This window comes from Mytilus californianus, unplaced genomic scaffold (assembly GCF_021869535.1).
Source record: "Mytilus californianus isolate M0D057914Y unplaced genomic scaffold, xbMytCali1.0.p SCAF_9, whole genome shotgun sequence".
NCBI lineage: Eukaryota > Metazoa > Mollusca > Bivalvia > Mytilida > Mytilidae > Mytilus > Mytilus californianus.
Window position 1 is genome coordinate 47,439,562 of NW_026262745.1, and position 27,774 is coordinate 47,467,335.

Genomic DNA, 27,774 nt, shown 5'->3' on the forward strand with positions numbered 1-27,774 from the left:
TCCCTTTCTGCACCCATTGTATAAAAAAATTCAATCAACGTGTGGTTCGTTTGATCTCAGTTCTTCATTGGTTTAAATCCGATTATGACGTCGAATTTACTTGCTTCCTCTGAATTTCCCATTGTGACGGCATGAAAAAAGGCGACCATGCCTGATGACGTCACATAGAAAGAACACATCTTTTTAAAGTTCATTCGAAAAGACGGAATAAGTTTGCCTGCATATTGTTTGAAAATCATTAGAAACAGATTCCACCACCAAATATCGTGTAATACGATATTTATCCACTCTCGACAGTTAAATTTTAAATATTTAAAACGCTCGGCGAGCCTCGCGTTTTAAATTTGATAATTTAATTGTCTCGAGTGGATAAATATCGTATAAAACTCGATGCAGTTGTAAAATATATATATATCTACCTGTCAACATGCACAACTAATCATACTTAATGTTTTATAGACTTGTATTTAGTTTTTGATAAAAAGATTGCAGTTCTATGATGATAACAATGATTGTGTTTACTTTTTTATATTGACATAATAATTTATAATGCTGAATGATATAGCTGCTGAAAAAATGTAAGATGACATATGATTAATGTCGAACTCCATGTTATAAAGTTAGGATAGAAGTATCCACCTGTAAGCGACAACAGTGTATACGAATACGAAATACGAATCCATCTATATAAAAAATAAGATGTGGTATGATTGTCAATGAGACAACTCTCCACAGGAGACCAAATGACACAGAAATTAACAACTTTAGGTCACCGTACGGCCTCCAACAATGAGCAAAGCCAATACCGAACAGTCAGCTATAAATGGCCCCGAAATGACAATGTAAAACAATTCAAACAAGAAAACTAACGGCCTAATTTATGTACAAAAAATGAACGAAAAACAAATATGTAACACATAAACAAACGACAACCGCTGAATTACAGGCTCCTGACTTGGGACAGGCACATACATACAGAATGTGGCGGGGTTAAACATGTTAGCTGGATCCCAACTCTCCCCCTTACCTGAGACAGTGGTGTAACAGTACAACATAAGAACGAACAATAAAAGCAGTTGAAAGAGGCTTAACTCATCACAAATACTACAAATACAAGTAGACGCTGCCGGGCACTTGAACATCCAAACAACAAAAAAGACAATAAGTACAGATCTGAGGATACTCGCAGTTACTGACAGCTAGTTCAAAGCCACTAACAACTAATAAAAAAATCATGCATCTAAGAGTAAATCATCAATCCGTACACATCCACCATCCAATGGATTTAGTGTAAAGACGTCATAAACAGTCAGAGAAAAACATGACCATGTGCAATGCCAAGGTACAAGTATCGACAGATAGTAGTTCATTTTCACTTAAATACGCGAGTATTACTCTTCTAGAATATAGGATGATTGGAAAAAATATGTGTGTTTACGTTTTGAAAATACAAAATAATTGGTTTGAATGTATTTTGTAATACAATTTCTTTAGACTATGACTTTATAATGTACACATACAGGATTTAACCACAAAATGAGTTATTAAAGCAATATAATATGGAATATTGATTATTGAAAGCGATTCATCTTGCTTATAAATGCGAATTTGTCTTATGTGGGACTTTTAAAGGTGTGATAAATTTTCATTGTGATTTTATGTGATAATTGGACATGCAAACAGACTTTTATCCTGAACTGTAGTTATTGCATGACAAACGCACGTATTTTTTCAAACATTGGTCACCAAATTTCCCTTAAAAGAATGCTTCAAAAATGCAATCATTTAATAACTTAAAATAACATCTGGTATATGTGCAGATAGTGAGCCTGTCTGCGTCCAGAATATATCCCACATACCTACCTAATTTATTATGATTTTTCTAAAATAGTCAAAAGTTATGAAATAGTCTATATCTATCGTTCGTTACGCGTTTTCGTAATAGTACTGTACCATCCGTTTGTAAAAACACCGAGATAAACATATGCTGTTTCTGTTGAAATACCCATGTTAATATATATTAACGACTTAATTCTTTGACAGTCTAAAAACTAAAACAAATGACTTTTGTATATGTTTACCGTGAAACAGAACTTGCTGGTGCAAAAGATTGCCATTCATTGGAAGCACCCGATTGCAATCCAGTTTCTCGGAGATTTCGCGACAATATCCCAAAAACGTGAGGTTAATGTCGCACGAAGGTCAGGTTATGATGATATTTGACACATCGTCTTGAGGGGATACACGTTCACATGATGCATACTTAAAGATTTTCAATGAGTTTGCTTTTAGTGTGTCACGAATTCGACAATATTCTGGAGTATGAAATCCATGAATGCAAACCTTTTTTTATAGCGACTTTTTCATTGAAAAGTTTTAGTTTTTGCTTAAATAAGCTTTGAAAAGTTCTCCCGAAAGATACATATATATTTCTACCATTTCAATTGGCTTTAAAAAGTCAAAACGCACAACAAACAGTACATGAATTTACAAAGAGTGGTATTACACAAACAAACAAACTAACTCTAAAGAATACGAACCATGACAAAATTAGGAATTAAACCTTTACATATCTATAATGAAATCTAACAATGTGTTTCTCATTAGTTGTGACTACCGTAGTTAGGTAAGTTTACTTATTATTTACAAACATTTCGAAACAAAGGCTCTTTGTAACATAAACTCGATTAAACTATAAATAACAGCATGCTATGTTGAGTCGAAAACTACTTGTTATCGTGCGTTTGGTGATTTTGTTGTTGTTTAAAGTCATTATAGGTGTGCATGTAATATAAACAATATGCAATGCTGTTAGGAAGCAATAGACTTGTTTTCATCAACATTGAAAAATGACCATTACTGCCATAAGTCTTTGAAGAAAATTATATGAACGTTCTATCTACCAGCTTTGTTTCGATTCGCAGCAACATCCGGAATCAACTGTACGGCGGTTATACGTACCCGTGATAACGAACTTTTTTTTAAACTTGAAGCAACAAACTGCGATTCTCAATATGTCATTATAATTTCAAAATAATGTATTTACGTATTCTTAACAACACATTCTCAATTGTCGCTTGCAGGGTTTTTTTACTGTATAAGATGTACATGATGTATGCACTGTGAAAGTTTCGTTTAACATATAAATTATTCAAAGTCATTCAGTCGTGAAGTGTCAAGTTCTGTAGGAGAGCGTGTTTTGTCCACAATATACGCACTGATGACGCTGCATCGATACGTGATGCATTACACCTTAGATATAAACCCAAACTGAATACGCAGCCTGTCACTCGAGCGTTAAATGTAAATCATTGTGTGAACGCTCTTTATTAACCACGATGCACCCTTTAATGACGCTCTATTAGTATGTGTTGTAAATTACCCTAGATATAGACAAAAACCGAAAAGTTTTCTGTGATGGTGGATGTGCTTTACTGTCTAAGGTGTATGTATTTAATAATGGAAAGATAAATTTTATCCGACAAATATATTCAAACGAATTCTTAGGGAAAAAGAAAAGAATATTTTTAGCATTAAATACTCTTTTTATGGAATTCGATTTTGTAATTCGTCAGACTTTAACACAAAGTAGCCATTTTCAAATCCTTCTGACTTTATTAAGTTGTGATCTAGTTGAATAAAGACTCTATTTGATGAGACGAAAAAAATTCCTATTGTGAAAACGCACCGAATATACAATAGAAAGTATCGTATCGTTATTCAACAGTAAACATTAGCCACATAACGAGAGCAGCAGAGTGGAATTTAACTCAATAACAACAAATTGAATGACGAAGCCTGTTTCAAGGTATGCAAAATTACTGATTATGTCCAAAGATATATTTTTTTTCTGAAAACAAACTTTACTGTTGTTTTTAAATCTTTTAATAGGCTATGTTCGTTAAATATTCTTAATATTTACTTATTGAATTATCGATGTGAAACCTGGATGGCTATATGGGCGATGTAAACACGTCTGCATCACTTACCTGTAATACGAATTCATTAAAACAATATTTTTGATGTATTGTTTGTAATTTATTATTAAAAATCATCAATTTTCGTCTGTTTAATTATAATTCTACATAAAAATACATGACAGATACAGTAAAAATAGTATTTCCGGATTCGCACTTTGAATACACTGCCCAATTTTGTTTTGAATGTAAATTTTAGTGATTTTATTTCATTTGCGATTTTGACAGCACAAATTATCTATGTTAACTCAAAAGACCCTGCAAATATACAATATATGTACGATGTCGGAAAATATTAAATTTATTTGTAGCAGCTTTCGAAATAGGACGAAAATCGATGCTCGCCGAATTTTTCTCCTGTTTTGTAGCGAGTACAAATATAGCGTATATTTCGGACAATGTACATATATTGTTTTCATTGCGCAATTTACACCCAGCACCTTTTGGTTTAGTTGTTTAAATTCACTTAGGTGTCACACTTTTCAAAGAATGAACATAGTTTCATTGCAGGCCGCAAAGAGGGCCCCAAAATGAACTGTCACACAAAATGAAATATTCACATTACCGTTTGCTCCATGGTAAAGTGGATGAACATAGACTTGATATTCTAGTAGATGAACAATCATTATGGCAGAATATTTAGAATGAACTTGAAATATAATAAAAATAGAGTGAAATAAAGAAATGATACGAAGCGAGTGTGTTTGAATTATATTTCAGTTATTGCTTGATTTTATGTTGACGAAGATAATGGGTAGCATATATTGATAGCGATTTGATATATGCGCGTATATTTAGATGCAAATGCAATTAAAAAGACACACATTAAAATCTTCCATTGAAATTTAAACTATGCAGTCAGTGCAAGCAATTCAAACGGACGTTAAAACGGATAAAACAAAGGATATTTGTAAAGTATTGCTACCTGAATATTTGATTCCGGTACTGTCACTAAGGATTCATCTTGGTATTTAATTTAACATGTTTCAATAAGTACGTAAAATCAATTTAATCATTAGACAACGAAACATATTGTTTATGAATAAATTAAATACTAATTAAATCATGTGATATGTTAAAAGAGTAATGAAGATATCATAACCTCGATTGTATGATACAAGCAACATTAAGACAATGATTGTCATTACTAACTTTGCATTTACTAGAACCATATTGTAATACACTTTTGTTAATTATTATTTCAAAATTGTTATCGTTTCTATTGCAAACAATGCATATTTGGAATCTACTGGTTTCATTGTGTTTTATGGTATGTTTGGAAACACGACAGACATTGATAAAGACATACATCGTAGATTCAAATTTTAATGATCGTGTTGGTACTTCAAATATACTTCTGGAATTAGGATCTGAATCTTCTGTCAAATGCGCATTATTGTGTTCCCGAGCCAGCGGATGTGAATCGTTTTTCTTTCATGCAAACGACTTGAAATGTGAGTTGGTAACTTCTATTCTGAATGACTTGACGGCTACAACTGTATCGGCTAACTGGCGTTACTATAAAGGGGATACACCGGGTAAATATGATGCATTTTATTTATTATTTGTACACACTTTATCAGTCAGGGGCATTACTTAAACAAGTAACAATTTTTATGACGTATTCGCGTTATTTTTGTCAAATCTGTATTTTACTAAAAGATCAAGCTCTTTCTAATTCCCATTCGAATTTACCGCGGTTTTTTTACCAGTTACTAGTCTCGCGTGATTCACTCGTCATTTCCCGCGTTTTTAAGATCACTAGGATTCATCAACACAGAACTTCAGAAGCAAATCGAAAAAATGTGAGTTTTTGTTGTTGTTTAAATGCGTTTTCGTCCATTTTTTGACAGAAATTCTCTTATTTTATGCAATTTTATTGATGTTGTTTATATTTTTCCAGGTTTTATTAACATTTCATATGTCTATTTCTGTAATTTATACGTCGACACACGTAGGAGCAGTGTCGACGCTTTTACTTGGAAAGCAGGTGGGGTCTGGAAAAAATAACTAGAATAAGTAATTTTTTTTTTACCTTGTTAAAAGATAAATATTAGGGAGACAACTCTTGATGCCTTGTACGCGATTTGATTTAAACACGTAAAACGAACTTTGTGAAATGAAACTGAAAATGAAGCGATGTAAATACTTGTTATTGTTTTGATTTGGACACGTGGTAGCACTCGGCGACCCGAGATATTGCTATACCCTGATTAAAATTGTATGTGGTTTTGTTGTTAAACTGATCTAAAATAATTACCAGTTGACAAGAGAAAAGCTTTGTTTTAGTATAACTAATTAAATGATTATATAGATTGGTGGGATTGGTCAAAATCATGTACATGTTGGATGTAAATATTTTGCTTCAGACAGTCAGATAGAAGCATTTTTATGTATAGTAATAAACAAAATTACAATAATACTGATTATATGAAATACACATAAGTAGGGATTTATAGGACTATAATTATTGACACAATGTCTGTGCAGTGTATGAATGGGAAGAACGGGCTGTCGGAACCCCTGGCCTTGGTTTTACGATCAAGTTATTTAAAGGGGACATATTTTAAACCTCCCTCTCTCCCTGCGGTTTCTCCTAGGTTGGACTCCAGTGGCGGATCCAAGGGTGCCACCACCCCCTTTTTGGACAAGCAATTCATTTGTATCGGAATGTATATTTGGACCCCCCTTTACCCTGGGTTGGGAACCTCCCTTTTGAAAATGGCTGGATCTACCCCTGGACCCCCCTTTTGAAAATGGCTGGATCTGCCCCTGAATCAGCTCCTTGTCCAGAAACACAATTTGGCAATTAGTCCTGGAAGTAACTATACATGTAGTTATTTCTTATTGTTAGTTCTGCAAGTACTGTAGCTAGTTCTTAAAAAAAATAGCCTTTGCAAGAGGTGGCTGAATTTTCATGTCTTGAAATATAAGAATGACCTGTTTGAGTTATAAAAAAAAAACATGCTGTGCAAATTTTTATTCCCCACCTACATGTACAAAAATGTACAATAGTAGAGGGGCATTATGTTTTCTGGTCTGTGCATCTGTTCGTTCGTCTGTCTGTCACGTGTTGGGTTAAAGTTTTTGGTCAAGGTAGTTTTTGATGAAGTTGAAGTCCAATCAACTTGAAACTTAGTACACATGTTCCCTATGATATGATATTTCTAATTTTAATGCCAAATTAGAGTTTTTGACCCCAATTTCACGGTCCACTGAACATAAAAAAAGATAGTGCGAGTAGGGCATCAGTTACAAAAAAAAACAATGCTTTTGTTCAAATTAAGCTACATTTTGTACTAAAGTAAATTAGTTGGGGTTTAAGCACAGTTTTGATTAAGAAATTAACATTCTGTTGTAAAGCTTTTTATCACCAGACTTATGAAGTTTGCTCTCATCATGCTCATAAAGCTATATTATATTACTGTCCCAGGTTATTATAGGAGAGGGTTGGGTGGCACCGTGCCAACAAATAGTTGACCTCCCAGCAATGCAGTCTTCATTTGAAGTGAATATTCCAAGTCAGCTTATAACTACGTGGTCCTTGGTTTGCTGTAGTTCATATTTGATTTTATTTAACTGTTCTTTATCAAGCACACAAATTTTATCCTAAGGAAAACCATGTTTATATTAGCTTTTGGTTGATGGTAGCATGTAGTTTGCATCAATGAGGGTCGCAAAAGGGTGTGTGTGTGATGACATCATCATGTGCATGGAAGAAATTGATATATTATTGTCATTTCATGATGAACTAAAAATAAAATTTACTTGCACGTTGCTTTTTTTTAACAATTTCACAAAGCATGGTACATAATCAGTTTTTTTCACAGAAGTAGTGAAATGAAAATAGCTTAATGCGTTGCATCAAAATAACCATTAACCACCCTTTTCCGTGTTTATGCCCCTGCTGCAAGGCGAATGGGCCATTAAGTGTTACTCTTTTTTTCATTTCCGCAATCTAACTTAAGTTTGTTATGAAACTCATACACAATGCTAAAAGTCACAACATGCAGACAGGGAGGATATTGGTAGTGACTAATTTACCATTCTAGAGTTATGCCCCTTTATAACTTGGAAAATTGCATTTTGTTTCATTCCTGCACTTTATTTTGGCGGGTCCAAATTTTATGAAATTTATACACAATGCTTTGAACCAAAACAGTACACTGACAGATTTCTTATATAAACAGTGAGTAATTTGCCGTTTTAGAGTTATGCCCCTTTAACACTTGGAAGGTCCAATTTTTCTCTCGTTTCCGCACTCAAACTCATTTGGCTTATCTAAATTTTTTTGAAAAAAAACACTATGCTTCGAACCAAAACACGCAGACAAAGTTTGAATTTGGGCAGAGAGTCATTTACCGTTTGAAAGTTATGCCCTTTTATAACTTGGAAGATTGCAAAGCTTGAGCGGGGGCATTGTGTCCTCGGACACATCCTTACATATTTTAGATTTTTATATCTGGTTTCTGATCATGATGACTTAGGGAACTACCATTTGATTTTTATGGGGGGGGGGGGGGGGGGGGGGGGGGGGGGGGGGGGGGAGCTAGGATTAAATTTAAAAAAAAAGGCAGGATAGGAGTTTCTAGTAAAAAAAACGGCAGGATGAGCAACTTGGCAAAAAAACCTGGATAAACTTTTAAAATAAAGGCAGGACCAAATAAAGTGAAAAATAAAAAGGCAGGACCGAGATTACAATTTAAAAAATGCAAGCCTGCTCCAGTACTACCCTATATAAGCAACAAAATTTTTCCCACAAAAAAGGGGACGGGGGTGCTCCCTCTAAATCTGCCTCTGTATACAGCTAAGGCCAATTCAAATTAATTGATAGATTTTCATACCACCCACCAATCTGAAAGAGGGACGAAAGATACCAGAGGGTCAGTCAAACTTATAGATCGAAAACAAACTGACAACGCCATGGCCAAAAATAAAAAGACAAACAGACAAATAATAGTACAGATGACACAACATAGAAAACTAAAGACTAAGCAACACGAACCCCACCAAAAACTGGGGGTGATCTCAGGTGCTCCGGAAGGGTAAGCAGATCCTGCTCCACATGTGGCACCCGTCGTGTTGCTTATGTTATTACAAATCCGATAAATAGTCTAATTCGGTAAGTCACATTCGTGAAAATGGAAGGGTATTGTAGTTACAACATAAGGAACATATCCGATATCATCTGCAGTGATCGGGAAGGACGTGCGCCATGCGCTAATTGTGCTTTTCGACCATAAATGTCGCATAGGGTGACAAATGTAAGCGCCCACATGGTGCACGATATTTTTCACTTCGTTTTTAAACTTTAGATATCGTAAAATGGATTTCCGATCATGAATCGTGTCGCCATGTGTGTGTACAAAACTGTGTAGTGTTCCCTCCAATGATAGGAGCACCACCTATTGATTTTTTGGACGTCTCGGGCGTTTTTCTATGGTAATAATAGCAACATGCGGTATAACTGATTACCCAAATTACGTAATAAACCATCATTCATGATATAAATTTTTATAAACAACTTTAAATTTGTGAAATTTGGCTAGTACAGCCGAAATTTTTTCTCTAATTATAATCTTTTAAGTAAGCTTGCTATTATTTCGATTGAAAAACCCAAAAGCCTTTTTATGAATGTAGTATAAACTGTATTTGTTTCCTTAAAAGGCGCTTAACTGTCCTTGTCAATTTTTTGGTCTTTGGCTCGTTTGAACATTTTGTAAACATGCCTTCAGCGAATTGTTGTTGTGTCTTATCAATTAACGTTACTCTCTACTGTTATTCTTGTCATCGGGATGAAGTAATAATAATACAAGAAGTGCAGAGGAAATGCCAGAAACGCCCTCTAATACGGAACGTCTGGAATAAAGTATGGCAATCGACGAAGACCCAAATTTAATGTAAAGAAAAACATGAACAAGGCAACAGTACCAGTTGTAAATAAAGGTTATCGTAAATATTGCCCGGTTTGGAAGAAATTATTGTATATTCATTGAAATTGAAATTACAAAGCACAGGAACAATATCCATGATATCAATTAGAATCATACAGGTACTGTAAGTACCACTGGCACTGCCTCGTTGCTGAAATATACATTTTATTTTTAAATTATTTATTGTAAACGAATGGCCCATTCATTTGACAACATGGCCCATTAATTCTAAAAATGGCCCATTGAATTTATTTCATGGGGGCCCTGGGCCCATAGAGAAAAAATCCTTCCAGATCACTGCATCTGTGGAACGGTTATTCCATAACGGTCAACCAACTTGTGATGGCGTCCGTACAATTTAAGAAGGGATGATTTCAAGTTCACCATTTGGAACTCTTGCTTTAATAACTTCCTTGTGAGCCACAATCCTCTATCAAGGAAATCATGATAGGAAACACAAGCCCGGGAATATCGTATCAATTGGGAGATATATACTCCGTATGAAATGTCCCGCCTTCATTTATTTTATTTTATAAAATTTAGGAATTGCAGATTTGCGGATTTGGTTCATTTCTGTTACCGGTTTATATTGTGACGTTTTTCATGTTTTTTTGGCTTCATAACATCCTGTTCAAAATTTACAAGGGATAATTTAGAAGTCTCTATGTTTTGCTATGTAGTAAAAATATTTACTGGAAAGGCACAATTTATTATTATGCAGATACCAAGTAAGAAACAGCATCTTTGGTCGATACAAATCATGTTACTGTTCTCAAAACCATGTCAGTGTAATATAGGGAATACAAATTAAAAAATAAAATCCTCCCACCCACCCGATTTTTTCTGAAATTTGTATGAAAATCTACCAATCAATTAAGTTAGCCTGAAGGCGAAATCATTATGTATAGTAATTTTCACTGTTCAATACGCAATACATGTTGGGCTGCTTAAAGTATCACTACAAACTGCTCAGAGTCTGAAAAGAACAGATTTTGTGCTCGACCAGTCAAGTCGAGCACACATTTTACTCAACTAGTTTCGACATTGTCTCGACAGTACTTAACTGTACTCGACTAGGTCTCGACTTTACTTAATTAGTCTGATTCAGTACTTGATGATCTTGGTGTCGTCTGAAATGGTCTCGACCAAGGCTCGACCAGTCTTGACCTGTCTCGACTAATCTGGACCTTCAAATTTAGTCTTGACTGGTGTAAATCAGCCCATCTAACTAAATTAAATATAGATCTTTCAAAATTCAAGTATATTTGGTACATGTAGTTTGGTTCATTGCTGTGAAATTAAATAATTTAATTAATAGGTAAAAAAAAATATGATTAAATTCAGACATGTCAGATATGCATCTTTAATTATTTTTATAACTTTTTCAAATCAACTTGGATTTTCATCAAACTATACAGCTACCTTGGTAATATATTGATCTTACTGAATCACAGGTCGTTATGTAGTTTGGTGTATTGCTGTCAAATTTAAGGATTAAATTAATCTAGGTCAAAAAAGCTAGGATTTGCAGTTCAGACAAAATTCAGATAGTACACTTTAATTTTTTTTATAACTTGTTCAAATCAACTTGGATTTTCATCAAACTATACAGCTACCTTGGTAATATATTGATCTTACTGAATCACAGGTCATTATGTAGTTTGATGTATTGCTGTCAAATTAAAGGATTAAATTAATCTAGGTCAAAAAAACTAGAATTTTCAGTTCGGACTATATTCAGATAGTACACTTAATTCTGTTTATAACTTTTTCAAATCAACTTGGATTTTCATCAAACTATACAGCTAACTTGGTAATATATTGATCTTACTGAATCACAGGTCGTTATGTAGTTTGGTGTATTGCTGTCAAATTAAAGGATTAAATTAATCTAGGTCAAAAAAGCTAGAATTTGCAGTTCGGACTATATTCAGATAGTACACTTTAAATTTTTTAATAACTTTTTCAAATCAACTTGGATTTTCATCAAACTATACAGCTACCTTGGTAATATATTGATCTTACTGAATCACAGGTCATTATGTAGTTTGGTGTATTGCTGTCAAATTTCAGAATTAAATTAATCTTGGTAAAAAAAGCTAGAATTTGCAGTTCAGACAAAATTTAGTTAGTACACTTTAAATTTTTTAATAACTTTTTCAAATCAACTTGGATTTTCATCAAACTATACAGCTACCTTGGTAATATGTGGATCTTACTGAATCACAGGTCGTTATGTAGTTTGGTGTATTGCTGTCAAATTTCAGAATTAAATTAATCTTGGTAAAAAAAGCTAGAATTTGCAGTTCGGACAAAATTTAGATAGTACACTTTAAATTTTTCAATAACTTTTTCAAATCAACTTGGATATTCATCAAACTATACAGCTACCTTGGTAATATGTGGATCTTACTGAATCACAGGTCGTTATGTAGTTTGGTGTATTGCTGTCAAATTTCAGAATTAAATTAATCTTGGTAAAAAAAGCTAGAATTTGCAGTTCGGACAAAATTTAGATAGTACACTTTAAATTTTTCAATAACTTTTTCAAATCAACTTGGATATTCATCAAACTATACAGCTACCTTGGTAATATATTGATCTTACTGAATCACAGGTCATTATGTAGTTTGGTGTATTGCTGTCAAATTTCAGAATTAAATTCATCTTGGTAAAAAAAGCTAGAATTTGCAGTTCGGACAAAATTTAGATAGTACACTTTAAATTTTTTAATTACTTTTTCAAATCAACTTGGATTTTCATCAAACTATACAGCTACCTTGGTAATATATTGATCTTACTGAATCACAGGTTGTTATGTAGTTTGGTGAATTGCTGTCAAATTTCAGAATTAAATTAATCTAGGTCAAAAAAGCTAGAATTTGCACTTCTGACTATCATGACTATATTCAGATAGTACACTTTTTTATCTTGCTATTTCTTTGTGTATAGCCTAAAAACAGATTTACTAAGTATTGCACAACAGCACATTGTATTGCACAACAGCATGAAATCTTCAATTGAAAATAAATTCAAATCATTTAACCAATTTTAAGTTCTTCGACTACATTTATTCTGTGACAGAAACCTATAATGTGTCAAATATTTAATTAAAATCCAAATTCGGACCTGTATCAAGCTTGAATATTGTGTCCATTTTTATCCTTACTGTTCAGGATTGGACCTCTATGGTCGTATACAGCTGCGCTCGGTGAAACACATTTTTTTAAAAGTTGAAGCTCTAGTGATTATTAAAATTACTATTCTAAGTTATTTTGTATCAAATGAAATATTTTAAAAGAATATATTCAAAGATATAATGCAGATTTTACTGATGTGCAGTATTAAACCCAATTTTAAACCCTAAACCTCAGTGTATTGATATATTGATCCCTCCTGTTTGGAGGTACAAAATGTAATTGAAAGTTTGCATTTCTATGGTTGGTTGTTTGCTAGCTACCATATTCAATATGTATAAAAAAAGAAGATGTGGTGTGATTACCAATGAGACAACTATTCACAAGAGACCAAATGACACAGAAATTAACAACTTTAGGTCACCGTACAGCCTTCAACAATGAGCAAAGCCCATACCGCATAGTCAGCTATAAAAGGCCCCAAAAGGACAAATGTAAAACAATTCAAACCAGAAAACTTACGGCCTAATTAATCTACAAAAAAAATCCCAGCCATACCCACTGCCCCCCCACCCCCCCCCCCCCCCCACCCCACCCCACCCCTGATAAGAAAATGGTTGTTGCCTAAATTGTGAAATGTGGCAGGTATGAAAACTGGATACCATGCATTTTTCATGCTTTCCAAAATTAAGTGAAAATTGTGGTAAGACCCCCCCCCCCCCCCCCCCCCCCCAAAAAAAAATAAATAAATAAATAGTTATATTTTTCATTTTACATATATATATACATGCATATATAATATCATGAATATCTGGGGTTGTAAAAGGTGTATCTAATAAATAAGGTAGAATTCATGAAAGACCCCCTCCTAAATTAAAGATAATTTAACATAAAGCAATATATATATCTTGGGGTGTAAATTAGATACACCTTCTCAGGTTGTCACCCTTGTGGTGTATCTAATACAGAGGTTTCCAAATTCCAACAGATTTTACTAGCATAAACAGATTTTGTCAAACATCTGGACATTTTTACCATGAAGAATAACAATTAATCAAGCTGATATACTACAGGCTTGTACATTGTAGGTCAAAGATTTATCTGATAATTGTAGTATTAAATATCAATTTCCTGAAATTATGATTCACTGGTTAGAACTTTACCATTTTCAAGTTTTTTACAATTTATAACCCAAAACAATATTAATTAATAACATATTTTTCTTATATTACAATGTATATTAATTATGAGTTTTTTCAAAGATTTTTTAATGATCACAGAGATGACTTAAAGAAGTAATATTTTTACTACATTGTACCCTTTAATATGCTAAACCAAGACCAGTAGCAGGAAAAATTTACCTGAGACAATTAGGTTTTATTATATAGGGATGCACTTAAGCATGATTAGAGCAGGGCCCCTATGACATGCAGTGAGCCCTTATAAAAACAACTGGATCTTTGTATTACAACTATTAATATCAATTCTTCATTGTATTTATAAATCATGTCTATGTTTTTAAAGAAAGTATTAAGGAAATATAGATTCTTTCATTGTTAGCGGTGGATTATCGTGTTTCTCCAATAGAGATAGTTAAATATGGAATTTCAAGTCCGAGCCTCTGCGAGGATTTAAAATTCAATAATTTAACTATCAAGATTGGAGAAACACGATAATCCACTGCTAACAATGTAAGAATCTGTTTCTCTAATGTCCAAAAAACCCTATTATAATTTCAATAGAAAGTAAATTCTCCCAGCCATGCCTTTACTACGTCGTCAGATAGTTTAAAAAAACAAATGCTGAAATGTACACCACTGAGCCAAAAATAGCCGGGTTTTATCATGAGTTTTTGGTAACATGTTTTCCGATTCAATTTTATTCAAACGTGTTTATAGTTGATTCACATTAGAAGAAAACTTTGCGGATTTTTAAAAACATTTTGTTTCTTTGAATGACAATTTATAATGTACTTTCCATATACTAATAAAGTCTTTTTAGGTTATCCTATATTTGTAGCTTTTGAAGTTTAGAGTCTTGTTAAGATAATGTGTGATAACAATAATATTTTCGTCCGTCTGTCTGTCCCGTGTCAGGTTAAATTTTTTGGTCAAGGTAGTTTTTGATGAAGTTGAGGTCCAATCAACTTGAAACTTAGTATACATGTTTCCTATGATATGATATTTCTAGTTTTAATGCCAAATTAGAGTTTTGACCCCCATTTCACAGTCCACTGAACAATATGATAGTGCAAGTGGGCATCTGTGCACTATGGACACATTCTTGTTTCATCATGCTTGAAGATATTGACTTCTTATCGCACCGCGGGTAAATTATTACGTTGTGATTGGTTTAACGCCGTCACGTGATGACCCCCTATGGATCCGTAGGGGGTTAGTAAATTTCATAGTGGGTTCATGACGTCACGTCAACAGTTAATGGTGACGTCGTCTATTGATGTTGTTGTATTTTATTGTTTATTTTTCTACAAAACGCTGCAGAAAAAGTCCCATGTGCGATAAATTCGTTATACGGTTCACTACTGACCCCCTACGGACCATAGAGGGTGAATAAAATCCATAAGGGATTCGGCCTTCGGCCTCACCCCCTATGGATTTTACTAACCCTCTATGGATCCGTAGGTGGTCAGTAGCAAACCATATAACTTATAATATTTGGCATATAGTTTAACCATGACAAGTTACAGATCAAGTTTAAATTTTGTTCCCGTCGGATGATTCTTTGCCATTATGGTCCTTGGACTTTTTGGTTTATAGGTTAACCATGACAAGTTACAGATTTTTCGTCACACTTAAAGATATTATATTGATATTTGGTTTTATAGGTTACCCATGTCTGACAAGTTTCAGATCAAGTTTAAATTTTGTTCTGGTTTGATGATATTTTGCAGATTTATGATCCCTAGACCTTGAAAAATCACACAATTAATCAATTTTCTCCTTTTTAGCTCAAATCTTGAAGGTAGATATAAAAATGTAGGACTCTTCTTTTTTTTTAGTTCGATTGGGACGCTTAAATTTTATGGTCATACTAAAGGGTGTGGCCTTTGCTGAAGTTCAATGCCTCTGTATGCTAAAGTGCTATGATCTGCAAAAGTATAGATGTAAGCAACTTGTCATTTTATTATAACATGAACTTCTTTTTTTATAAACAATAAGGGACATTCCAAATTAACATGATTAAGGACTAATGTTTTATCCATTGTTTTTATTAAACTTTGAGCGTAAATTATTTAAATGCAAAAGTAAAAAGTATTACATTTGTAGATTTAATAGAGGAAGTGGTGCTCCAACAAATGGAAGTAGGAGAAAATGGAAAAAAAGACGATGTGAATCGTAAGTATTGTTTTTATGTTTCTAATACAAAAGAAACATCTAACAAAAATGAAAATAGAAGCACATTGAAGTGTAGATTGATTAAAGGTTGTCTTCAAAACAATGGTCACTTTATTTATGTTTTAAAAGAATGTAAAGACTTTTTTTTTTAAACTCATCACTGTTTCTGTAACCTTTGTTTCCATTTAAATTTAATATTAATCTCTTGAGAGTAACTTTAAAAATTACCTGTTTAGGTAATTAAACAAATATATGACTTGTTTAGGTAACCCATGGCTGATAAAAATGTTGACTTGATCATGTGTTGATTGAGGTCCTCGTAGTAAATTTTATCATGAGAGTTTCAGTCAAATCGGTGAACATGAATTTGACAGCTAGTGCCCCAGTCTAAACATATTTTATTTGTTTAATATACAAAAGGGATGCGACCCAAGTTAAAACAAATTTATGAAGTCGTCTCCATAAGAAAATACCTGTTTAGGTAATTAAAATAAAATATAACTTGTTTAGGTAACCACTGGCTGATTAAAATGTTGACTTCATCCTGCTCATAGTTAACATCAAATAATTTACAAGTACTTAACAATATTTGTACGGTGAAGGAAAATAAAGAATTTATTAAATGACTTCATTTTGAAGGAAAGTGTAGTAATTGCATATATTTAATTTTAGACCACATGACAATCATGACAATGATGATAAAGAAGATGAAGAGCAGCATCCTTTAAATGAATCGGGGTAAGTCGTGATACTTAAATGCAATTAATAAATATCTGGTATTGGGGAAATGATTTAAACCTTTTAAAAAAGAAGCACTTTGAAGTGTAGATTGATTAAAGGTTGACTTCAAAACAATGGTCACTTTATTTATGTTTTAAAAGAATGTAAAGACTTTTTTTTTTAAACTCATCACTGTTTCTGTAACCTTTGTTTCCATTGAAATTTAAAATTATTCTCTTGAGAGTAACTTTTCTAAAAAATTACCTGTTTAGGTAATTAAACAAATATATGACTTGTTTAGGGCACCCTTGGCTGATAAAAATGTTGACTTGATCATGTGTTGATTGAGGTCCTCGTAGTAAATTTTATTATGAGAGTTTCAGTCAAATCGGTGAACATGAATTTGACAGCTAGTGCCCCAGTTGAAACATATTTTATTTGTTTGATATACAAAAGGGATGCGACCCAAGTTAAAATAAACTTATGAAGTTGTCTCCCAAAAAATACCTGTTCAGGTAATTAAAAAAAAATATAACTTGTTTAGGTAACCACTGGCTGATTAAAATGTTGACTTCATCCTGCTCATAGTTAACATCAAATAATTTACAAGAACTTAACAATATTTGTACGGTGAAGGAAAATAAAGAATTTATTAAATGACTTCATTTTGAAGGAAAGTGGAGTAATTGCATATATTTAATTTTAGACCACATGACAATGATGACAAAGAAGATGGAGAGCAGCATCCTTTAAATGAATCAGGGTAAGTCGTGATACTTAAATGCAATTAATAAATATCTGGTATTGGGGAAATGATTTAAACCTTTTAAGAAAGAAGCACATTTAAAAATTACCTGTTTAGGTAATTAGAAAAATATATAACTTGTTTAGGTAACCCTTGGCTGATGAAAAATGTTGACTTGATCATGTGTTGATCGAGGGACTCCTAGTAAATTTTATTATGAGAGTTTCAGTCAAATCGGTGAACATACATTTGACAGCTAGTGCCCCAGTTTAAACATATTTTATTTGTTTAATATACAAAAGGGATGCGACCCAAGTTAAAACAAACTTATGAAGTCGTCTCCCAAAAAATACCTGTTTAGGTACTTAAAATAAAATATAACTTGTTTAGGTAACCACTGGCTGATTAAAATGTTGACTTCATCCTGCTCATAGTTAACATCAAATAATTTACAAGTACTTAACAATATTTGTACGGTGAAGGAAAATAAAGAATTCATTAAATGACTACATTTTGAAGGAAAGTGGAGTAATTGCATATATTTAATTTTAGACCACATGACAATGATAACAAAGAAGATGAAGAGCAGCATCCTTTAAATGAATCAGGGTAAGTTGTGATACTTAAATGCAATTAATAAATATCTGGTATTGGGGAAATGATTTAAACCTTTTAAGAAAGAAGCACATTTAAAAAATACCTGTTTAGGTAATTAAAAAAGAATAAAATTTGTTTAGGTAACCACTGCTGATTAAAATGTTGATTTCATCCTGCCCATAGTTAACATCAAATAATTAACAAGTACTTAACAATATTTGTACGGTGAAGGAAAATAAAGAATTTATTAAATGACTACATTTTGAAGGAAAGTGTAGTAATTGCATATATTTAATTTTAGACCACATGACAATGATGACAAAGAAGATGAAGAGCAGCATCCTTTAAATGAATCCGGGTAAGTCATGATACTTAAATGCTATTAATAAATATCTGGTATTGGGTATTTGATTTAAACCTTTTAAGAAAGAAGCACATTTAAAAATTACCTGTTTAGGTAATTAGAAAAATATATAACTTGTTTAGGTAACCCTTGGCTGATTAAAATGTTGACTTGATCATGTGTTGATCGAGGTCCTCGTAGTAAATTTTATTATGAGAGTTTCAGTTAAATCAGTGAACATACATTTGACAGCTAGTGCCCCAGTTTAAACATATTTTATTTGTTTAATATACAAATTAAAAGTGATGAGACACAAGTTAAAACAAACTTATGAAGTCGTCTCCCAAAAAATACCTGTTTAGGTAATTACAAAAAAAAACTTGTTTAGGTAACCACTGGCTGATTAAAATGTTAACTTCATCCTACTCATAGTTAACATCAAATAATTTACAAGTACTTAACAATATTTGTACGGTGAAGGAAAATAAAGAATTTATTAAATGACTTCATTTTGAAGGAAAGTGGAGTAATTGCATGTATTTAATTTTAGACCACATGACAATGATGACAAAGAAGATGAAGAGCAGCATCCTTTAAAGGAATCGAGGTAGGTCGTGATACTTAAATGCAATTAATTAATATCTGGTATTGGGGAAATGATTTAAACCTTTTAAGAAAGAAGCACATTTAAAAATTACCTGTTTAGGTAATTAGAAAAATATATAACTTGTTTAGGTAACCCTTGGCTGATGAAAAATGTTGACTTGATCATGTGTTGATCGAGGTACTCCTAGTAAATTTTATTATGAGAGTTTCAGTCAAATCGGTGAACATACATTTGACAGCTAGTGCCCCAGTTTAAACATATTTTATTTGTTTAATATACAAAAGGGATGCGACCCAAGTTAAAACAAACTTATGGAGTCGTCTCCCTAAATATACCTGTTTAGGTAATTAAAATAAAATATTACTTGTTTAGGTAACCACTGGCTGATTAAAATGTTGACTTCATCCTGCTCATAGTTAACATCAAATAATTTACAAGTACTTAACAATATTTGTACGGTGAAGGAAAATAAAGAATTCATTAAATGACTACATTTTGAAGGAAAGTGGAGTAATTGCATATATTTAATTTTAGACCACATGACAATGATAACAAAGAAGATGAAGAGCAGCATCCTTTAAATGAATCAGGGTAAGTCGTGATACTTAAATGCAATTAATAAATATCTGGTATTGGGGAAATGATTTAAACCTTTTAAGAAAGAAGCACATTTAAAAATTACCTGTTTAGGTAATTAGAAAAATATATAACTTGTTTAGGTAACCCTTGGCTGATGAAAAATGTTGACTTGATCATGTGTTGATCGAGGGACTCCTAGTAAATTTTATTATGAGAGTTTCAGTCAAATCGGTGAACATACATTTGACAGCTAGTGCCCCAGTTTAAACATATTTTATTTGTTTAATATACAAAAGGGATGCGACCCAAGTTAAAACAAACTTATGAAGTCGTCTCCCAAAAAATACCTGTTTAGGTACTTAACATAAAATATAACTTGTTTAGGTAACCACTGGCTGATTAAAATGTTGACTTCATCCTGCTCATAGTTAACATCAAATAATTTACAAGTACTTAACAATATTTGTACGGTGAAGGAAAATAAAGAATTCATTAAATGACTACATTTTGAAGGAAAGTGGAGTAATTGCATATATTTAATTTTAGACCACATGACAATGATAACAAAGAAGATGAAGAGCAGCATCCTTTAAATGAATCAGGGTAAGTTGTGATACTTAAATGCAATTAATAAATATCTGGTATTGGGGAAATGATTTAAACCTTTTAAGAAAGAAGCACATTTAAAAATTACCTGTTTAGGTAATTAGAAAATATATTACTTGTTTAGGTAACCCTTGGCTGATTAAAATGTTGACTTGATCATGTGTTGATCAAGGTCCTTATAGTAAATTTTATTATGAGAGTTTCAGTCAAATCGGTGAACATACATTTGACAGCTAGTGCCCCAGTTTAAACATATTTTATTTGTTTAATATACAAAAGGGATGCGACCCAAGTTAAAACAAACTTATGAAGTAGTCTCCCAAAAAATACCTGTTTAGGTAATTAAAAAAGAATAAAATTTGTTTAGGTAACCACTGCTGATTAAAATGTTGATTTCATCCTGCCCATAGTTAACATCAAATAATTAACAAGTACTTAACAATATTTGTACGGTGAAGGAAAATAAAGAATTTATTAAATGACTACATTTTGAAGGAAAGTGTAGTAATTGCATATATTTAATTTTAGACCACATGACAATGATGACAAAGAAGATGAAGAGCAGCATCCTTTAAATGAATCCGGGTAAGTCATGATACTTAAATGCTATTAATAAATATCTGGTATTGGGTAATTGATTTAAACCTTTTAAGAAAGAAGCACATTTAAAAATTACCTGTTTAGGTAATTAGAAAAATATATAACTTGTTTAGGTAACCCTTGGCTGATTAAAATGTTGACTTGATCATGTGTTGATCGAGGTCCTCGTAGTAAATTTTATTATGAGAGTTTCAGTTAAATCAGTGAACATACATTTGACAGCTAGTGCCCCAGTTTAAACATATTTTATTTGTTTAATATACAAATTAAAAGTGATGAGACACAAGTTAAAACAAACTTATGAAGTCGTCTCCCAAAAAATACCTGTTTAGGTAATTAAAAAAAAAAAACTTGTTTAGGTAACCACTGGCTGATTAAAATGTTAACTTCATCCTACTCATAGTTAACATCAAATAATTTACAAGTACTTAACAATATTTGTACGGTGAAGGAAAATAAAGAATTTATTAAATGACTTTATTTTGAAGGAAAGTGGAGTAATTGCATATATTTAATTTTAGACCACATGACAATGATGACAAAGAAGATGAAGAGCAGCATCCTTTAAAGGAATCGAGGTAGGTCGTGATACTTAAATGCAATTAATTAATATCTGGTATTGGGGAAATGATTTAAACCTTTTAAGAAAGAAGCACATTTAAAAATTACCTGTTTAGGTAATTAGAAAAATATATAACTTGTTTAGGTAACCCTTGGCTGATGAAAAATGTTGACTTGATCATGTGTTGATCGAGGTACTCCTAGTAAATTTTATTATGAGAGTTTCAGTCAAATCGGTGAACATACATTTGACAGCTAGTGCCCCAGTTTAAACATATTTTATTTGTTTAATATACAAAAGGGATGCGACCCAAGTTAAAACAAACTTATGAAGTCGTCTCCCTAAATATACCTGTTTAGGTAATTAAAATAAAATATTACTTGTTTAGGTAACCACTGGCTGATTAAAATGTTGACTTCATCCTGCTCATAGTTAACATCAAATAATTTACAAGTACTTAACAATATTTGTACGGTGAAGGAAAATAAAGAATTCATTAAATGACTACATTTTGAAGGAAAGTGGAGTAATTGCATATATTTAATTTTAGACCACATGACAATGATAACAAAGAAGATGAAGAGCAGCATCCTTTAAATGAATCTGGGTAAGTTGTGATACTTAAATGCAATTAATAAATATCTGGTATTGGGGAAATGATTTAAACCTTTTAAGAAAGAAGCACACTGATGTGTAGATTGATTAAAGGTTGTCTTCAAAACAATGGTCTCTTTATTTATGTTTTAGAAGAATGTAGACTCTTTTTTTTTTAAAACTCATCACTGTTTCTGTAACCTTTGTTTCAATTGAAATTTAATATTATTCTCTTGAGAGTAACTTTTTTTAAAAATTACCTGTTTAAGTAATTTAAAAAATATATAACTTGTTTAGGTAACCACTGGCTGATAAAATGCAATTAATCAAATCAATATTAATTAATCAATATCTGGTATTGAGAGATGAAAGTGAAGATTAAGATCAATCTTTAAATAAATCTGATTGACAAGAAAAAGAGCATTACTTAAAAAGTAACTTTTAAAATTACCTATATAAGTTATGTTAAAAATTGGCTTAGAATGTAACTTATATCAGTTATTATTCTTATTATCCTTTGTTTGTATCTTACAATTTACACATAAAAGTTGATATTGTTCATTTAATAAAAGTTGAAACGGCATACATATGTATTAAATGTGGAATCTAGATTGAACTGAGCTTTAACATAACAGCTTGCAACAGAAAACTGATACCAGTATATGTTCAATGCTTCTGTTATTTGTTCACCTTTATTTGTATAGTAGAAAGGTTGCTGGCAGGATAAAATGCTTTTAGTACAATACTACATGTTAATACTTATTTTTTGTAGACCAGAATGTCAAAAAAAACTTTTTGAAGATGAGGACATGGTTATAGATGATAGGTTTGTAAATCAATAAAACAGTAATGACCATTTTTTTGATATAGCGGTTGTCTTTGTTATCTTAATCCAAATTTTCATTTATTATTTTTCCTTAAATCAGGCTGTTTATTTTCTGCTTGAATTGATTTTTAGCTCACCTTTCCCTGAAAGGAAATGTGAGCTCTTGCCATTACTTGGCGTTTGTCGTCATGGTCCGTCATCTGGTGTAAACTATTTCAAAGATCTTCTCTTCTGAAACAACTCAACCAATTCAAACCAAACTTAAGCTGAAGGATCTAGAGGGTATCTTTAAAGTTTATGTTTTATTTTCTGTTAAGTCCAAAACTATGGCCACCATGGCAAAGATGTAAAAAGCAGTTTTAGGCTTATATCTCAAAAACTGCTAAAAATAAAGACCATGGCATGTATGGCTAAAATAGAACATAGAAGAAAATATGACAGATACATGTACAAAGAACACTTAAATGGCATTTGTATGTATATTTATATACATTGAAAAGCAAAAATAATCATTGATGAAAGATTTAAGCAAAAACCTACAGGCGAGAGATTCAGGATGTTCAGGCTCTTGAGAGCAATTTGTTTTTTATAAAGTTTACAAAATTATGGAGTTTATTCTTTTTTTTAGTTTTCATGGCAGTTATGGTTATAATAGTGAAGATGAGATGAGTCCACTTTACCCTCTGGATAGTTCCTTGTTGAGGTAAAATAATAGAATTATTTTATTGATCATATGTTAATAAATTTTCTGTTCACTTGAGAATGTTGTGCAAACATAGATGACATTGAATTATCAACCCATTATATATATTTATTTTATTGTTGTTTCACTTTTTTCAATATTGCACTGTGTTCGAATTTAACTGTTCCTGTTTATTACAGGCTTCAGCATAAGGAAAGGAGCTTTAATATCAAGAATGTGTTTTTGAACGTTTTATTTACCAAAAGAAGAATGTCTTGCATTGTCTTAAGAGTTAACATTTCATTCTTTCTAGCTGTCATACATTTTCCAATTTAAATTGATACAATACTTATCAGAGTTACCAGGCATTTAATTTTTCCTACACCTGTGTGTTTTGTCTATACATGACTCATCAGTGATGCTCAAATCAAAATAATTGTAAGGCTAAATAAAAGCATTGAGGACCAAAAATTCAATAAGTTGTGCCAAAAACGGCTAAAGTAACCTGTGCCTTGAGGTAGAAAATCCTTAGTATTTATAATAATTCTATGTTTTTCAAACAGTAAATTTATATATAAAAAAAAAAAACATCATTGATATTTCATGCCAACACCAAAGTGTTGACTACTGGGCTGGTGATACCCTCAGAGCTGAAAACATTTCAAGCAACCCCATGTAATAAATTTGGCATTTCTATATTTTATAAAACATGTTAATATTAGGTTATTTTATTGTTGAATAGTGAATCATCGTTTCTAACAGCTTTGGCCTCTGAGTTGATGGAGGTCCCAGACAAGGTAGTTGGTTTTTCTGCTCATGTTTTTTTGCTATAGATGGTAGATTTAACATGTGCATGGTATATATTTCAGAAATACCAACAGCAAATTTGTTTTTCCTTTTTTTTCTAATTCATTTTCTTATAAATGCATGCAATGCATGAAGATAATCAAACACCATAGTTTCCCTACCTCACCGAGGTTGACAGCAGGTCTAGTAACCGATAGCTAAGCATGGTTTAATCTTAATTTAAACACCACTAGAAAATCATAAAAAGGCACACTTCATCAGAATGTTGAGATTTGCCTGCTTCATATTTACAGTTTATTGTATTGTTGTTTTACTTGAATTACTAAAACCTGTACATTACTGTCAAATCTTTAAGTGAAAAGCGAGCAAATGCTGGAAGGTCTTCATCAATGGACTAAAATTCTTAATGTGTCAGTTTTAAGGTGAGTATTAAATGTTTTCGAAGGAGTTGACCAAACATGATTTTACCATTACCAATGTTTTAAATAGACAATTTTTATAGGAACTGATTCTTTCATGAAGTACTCACGACTCCTTTTGTCGAGATGAGTGAAATATAGGCATTAGATGGCATTAAATGAATAGCTATTAAAAAATTTTTTAACAATTACCATAATTAGGTCAACATGTGCATAAATAACAATACCATGGAATTCCTATCAAATTAATCAAAAATTCTTGAGCCTGATTAATGATTGAAAAATCATTACTATCAAGTGAAACATGAACAGGATGACCAATATTTACCAATTACTGAAAATTTATTAGTTGAAAGACGTTTATCATGTTTAGAAAAAAGACTTCTAATTAATTATAGAAATGAGTTCATTGTTTTTCAGGATGGTATAGAAGTGGTGAAAAATACTCATGCATTTAAGATAGGTATGTATATTTTTCAATTCGAGCGTCACTGATGAGTCTTTAATAGTCGAAACCCACGTCTGGCGTAATATAAATTATAAACCTGGTACCTTTTATATGTATTTGTAGCAGGAGTTGATTAGTATTATACCCTATATATTTCAAGTCTGAAATGTGAAAGTTTCAGTGGAATCTAATTTGCAAGAAAAGGGTAGTCTTACACACAATGTTTAAAGGACATAATAAATGTTCGAACTAGAAAGGTATAAAATAAACTGGTGCAAAGCTGAAAAAGCATCTTTATTCTTGGGCTACCAATTGTTTTTGTGCCTTGCCCTTTACAGTAATAGATAACTGCAATTTGATCTTTTCAGGTGATTTTTTACTAGTTGAATTCGACCTGGTGAAAAGCAGCAAGAAAAGAAAATACATAGCAGAGGCAAGTATTTTTGAGGATTTGTCCACTTCTACTAAAGAGTTCATATTTTTATGATGCGGTGTTCTGCATGATAAAATGTTATCTACTTAGAAAAGATGTTTTCCTGTACTCATGTGTTAATAGAAATTAGAACTGAATTTTCTGAATATATGCTACTCTCAGAAGTCAGTTCACTTAAGAAATATGTTGATAATTCAAGAAAACACATGCTGGTCAATGCTTAATCGTACAGTAAACATGATTAACATGGTAAAGGCTTAACAATTGCAAGAAATATTTTCAATTTATATATAATGAGTTCTACACGTGTTACTTGTGACTGCTATGTCAATATGCACCAGCAATTAATACTACATGTACTTTATATTTTATTCTTATTTTTTTAGATTTTAGAATTGGCAAAAGGGGAAGATGATGAACCCCTCTACAAAGTAAAATGCTTGAAGAGAGTAGAGGAAATCTCTTTAATTGGCCAGAAATACCTGACATATGTAATATAGCAGAAACTAAGATTTTGAAGCAAATGGACCCTCCAGAAAAGGTACAGAAAAGGAGGTCCATAAAAATGTTTTTCCCAAACCTCAATGAAGAGACATGTTGACTTTATCAGTTTATTTTAGTCTTTTGTACCTTTTTAGTTATATAGCTTTTTTTGTCAATGTTCATGATGTGTAAGCAGGGTCGAATTTAAGCTTTTTATCAACAATTTTTTACTGGTCAGCCAGACCCACAGCTGACAAAATCTAGTCAGACAAAAAAAATTTTTGTCCTGTCCCAGTGTCAATTTTTACCCCTGTGTTTAGGTGATGTTGTTCAAAGAAAAGTTTTATCCCAGGGTATTTTAATTTGCTGTATGAATATAAAGTAGGTTTTATGTCATTTGCAATGATTTGGGATGTAGGATAGTTAAGTGGGAGTGTTATTTCTCATTTTTAGAGAGAGAAAGTTGAAATATGTTGCTATACAATCTCAGGGTCCTTATCATGTTTATATGCTGTATGAATATGAAGAAGATTTTTATGTTATTATATTTTATTATCCATTTTCACAGTTATAAGTTCAAGTATTTTGTACTTAAGCAGAGAGTAGGTTAGTTTTTTTGACAGTTCAATTGTGAAAATATTTTCTATAAACAGATAAATGATATTTAAATTAAATAACTTTGTTTTGATCATGTTGTTTCAAACAAGATATACAATTCATTAAATCCACAAATGTCATGCAGCCCATGATTTTCTTAAAATTTTATATAACTCTGTTGAGTTACTTTTCTGGTAAATGGTTTTGTCTGTCCTATCATGTAACAGGTTAGAAAATTTGAGCCAACAATACAGTCCATTGAAATTATTTTAATCTTGCTTATACCATGTATACAGTGCTGGTTTATTTTAATGGTGCAATGACTGTAATGTGTTAGATGTTTTGTAAACTTTTAAAGTTATATAGTTATATTTTGTTAATGAATAAGTGATGCTGTTTATAGAAGTTGATAATGGATAAGTGAAGATGTTTATAGAAAAGTTTAATCTCAACCTCTTTTTACTTGCGGTATGAATGTAAAGTAGGTGTTAAGTCATTTGTTATGATGTTGATATTTCACTTTAGCAGGTTTCTTTTTGAAACAAGTTTTGAAAATGTTACTTATACAATCTCCATGAAATCTAGGTTTTTATTTCGATGTTTTTTTTTATTGTAGTTATATGTATGACCATGATGAAGGTGCAAGTTATATAGAAAATGTTGTGTCTTCTATATACTTTTAAGATGTATACACTGTTATTTTTTACTAGACATGCTAGCTGA

The 27,774-nt window shown here is 31.9% G+C and overlaps 1 protein-coding gene across 1 annotated transcript; it reads left to right on the forward strand.

Moving 5' to 3' along the window:
• The first annotated feature begins 5,208 nt into the window (after positions 1 to 5,208).
• LOC127715929 (RNA polymerase-associated protein LEO1-like) lies at positions 5,209 to 27,774 on the forward strand. The gene is made up of 15 exons (XM_052222037.1): positions 5,209 to 5,247; positions 5,769 to 5,782; positions 16,335 to 16,403; positions 17,830 to 17,886; positions 18,421 to 18,477; positions 18,767 to 18,823; positions 19,359 to 19,415; positions 19,950 to 20,006; positions 20,541 to 20,597; positions 23,129 to 23,182; positions 23,811 to 23,885; positions 24,607 to 24,661; positions 25,511 to 25,553; positions 25,907 to 25,971; positions 26,358 to 27,774. The coding sequence occupies exons 1-15, from the start codon at positions 5,209 to 5,211 to the stop codon at positions 26,469 to 26,471; spliced, it is 870 nt and encodes a 289-aa protein (XP_052077997.1). The 3' UTR covers positions 26,472 to 27,774.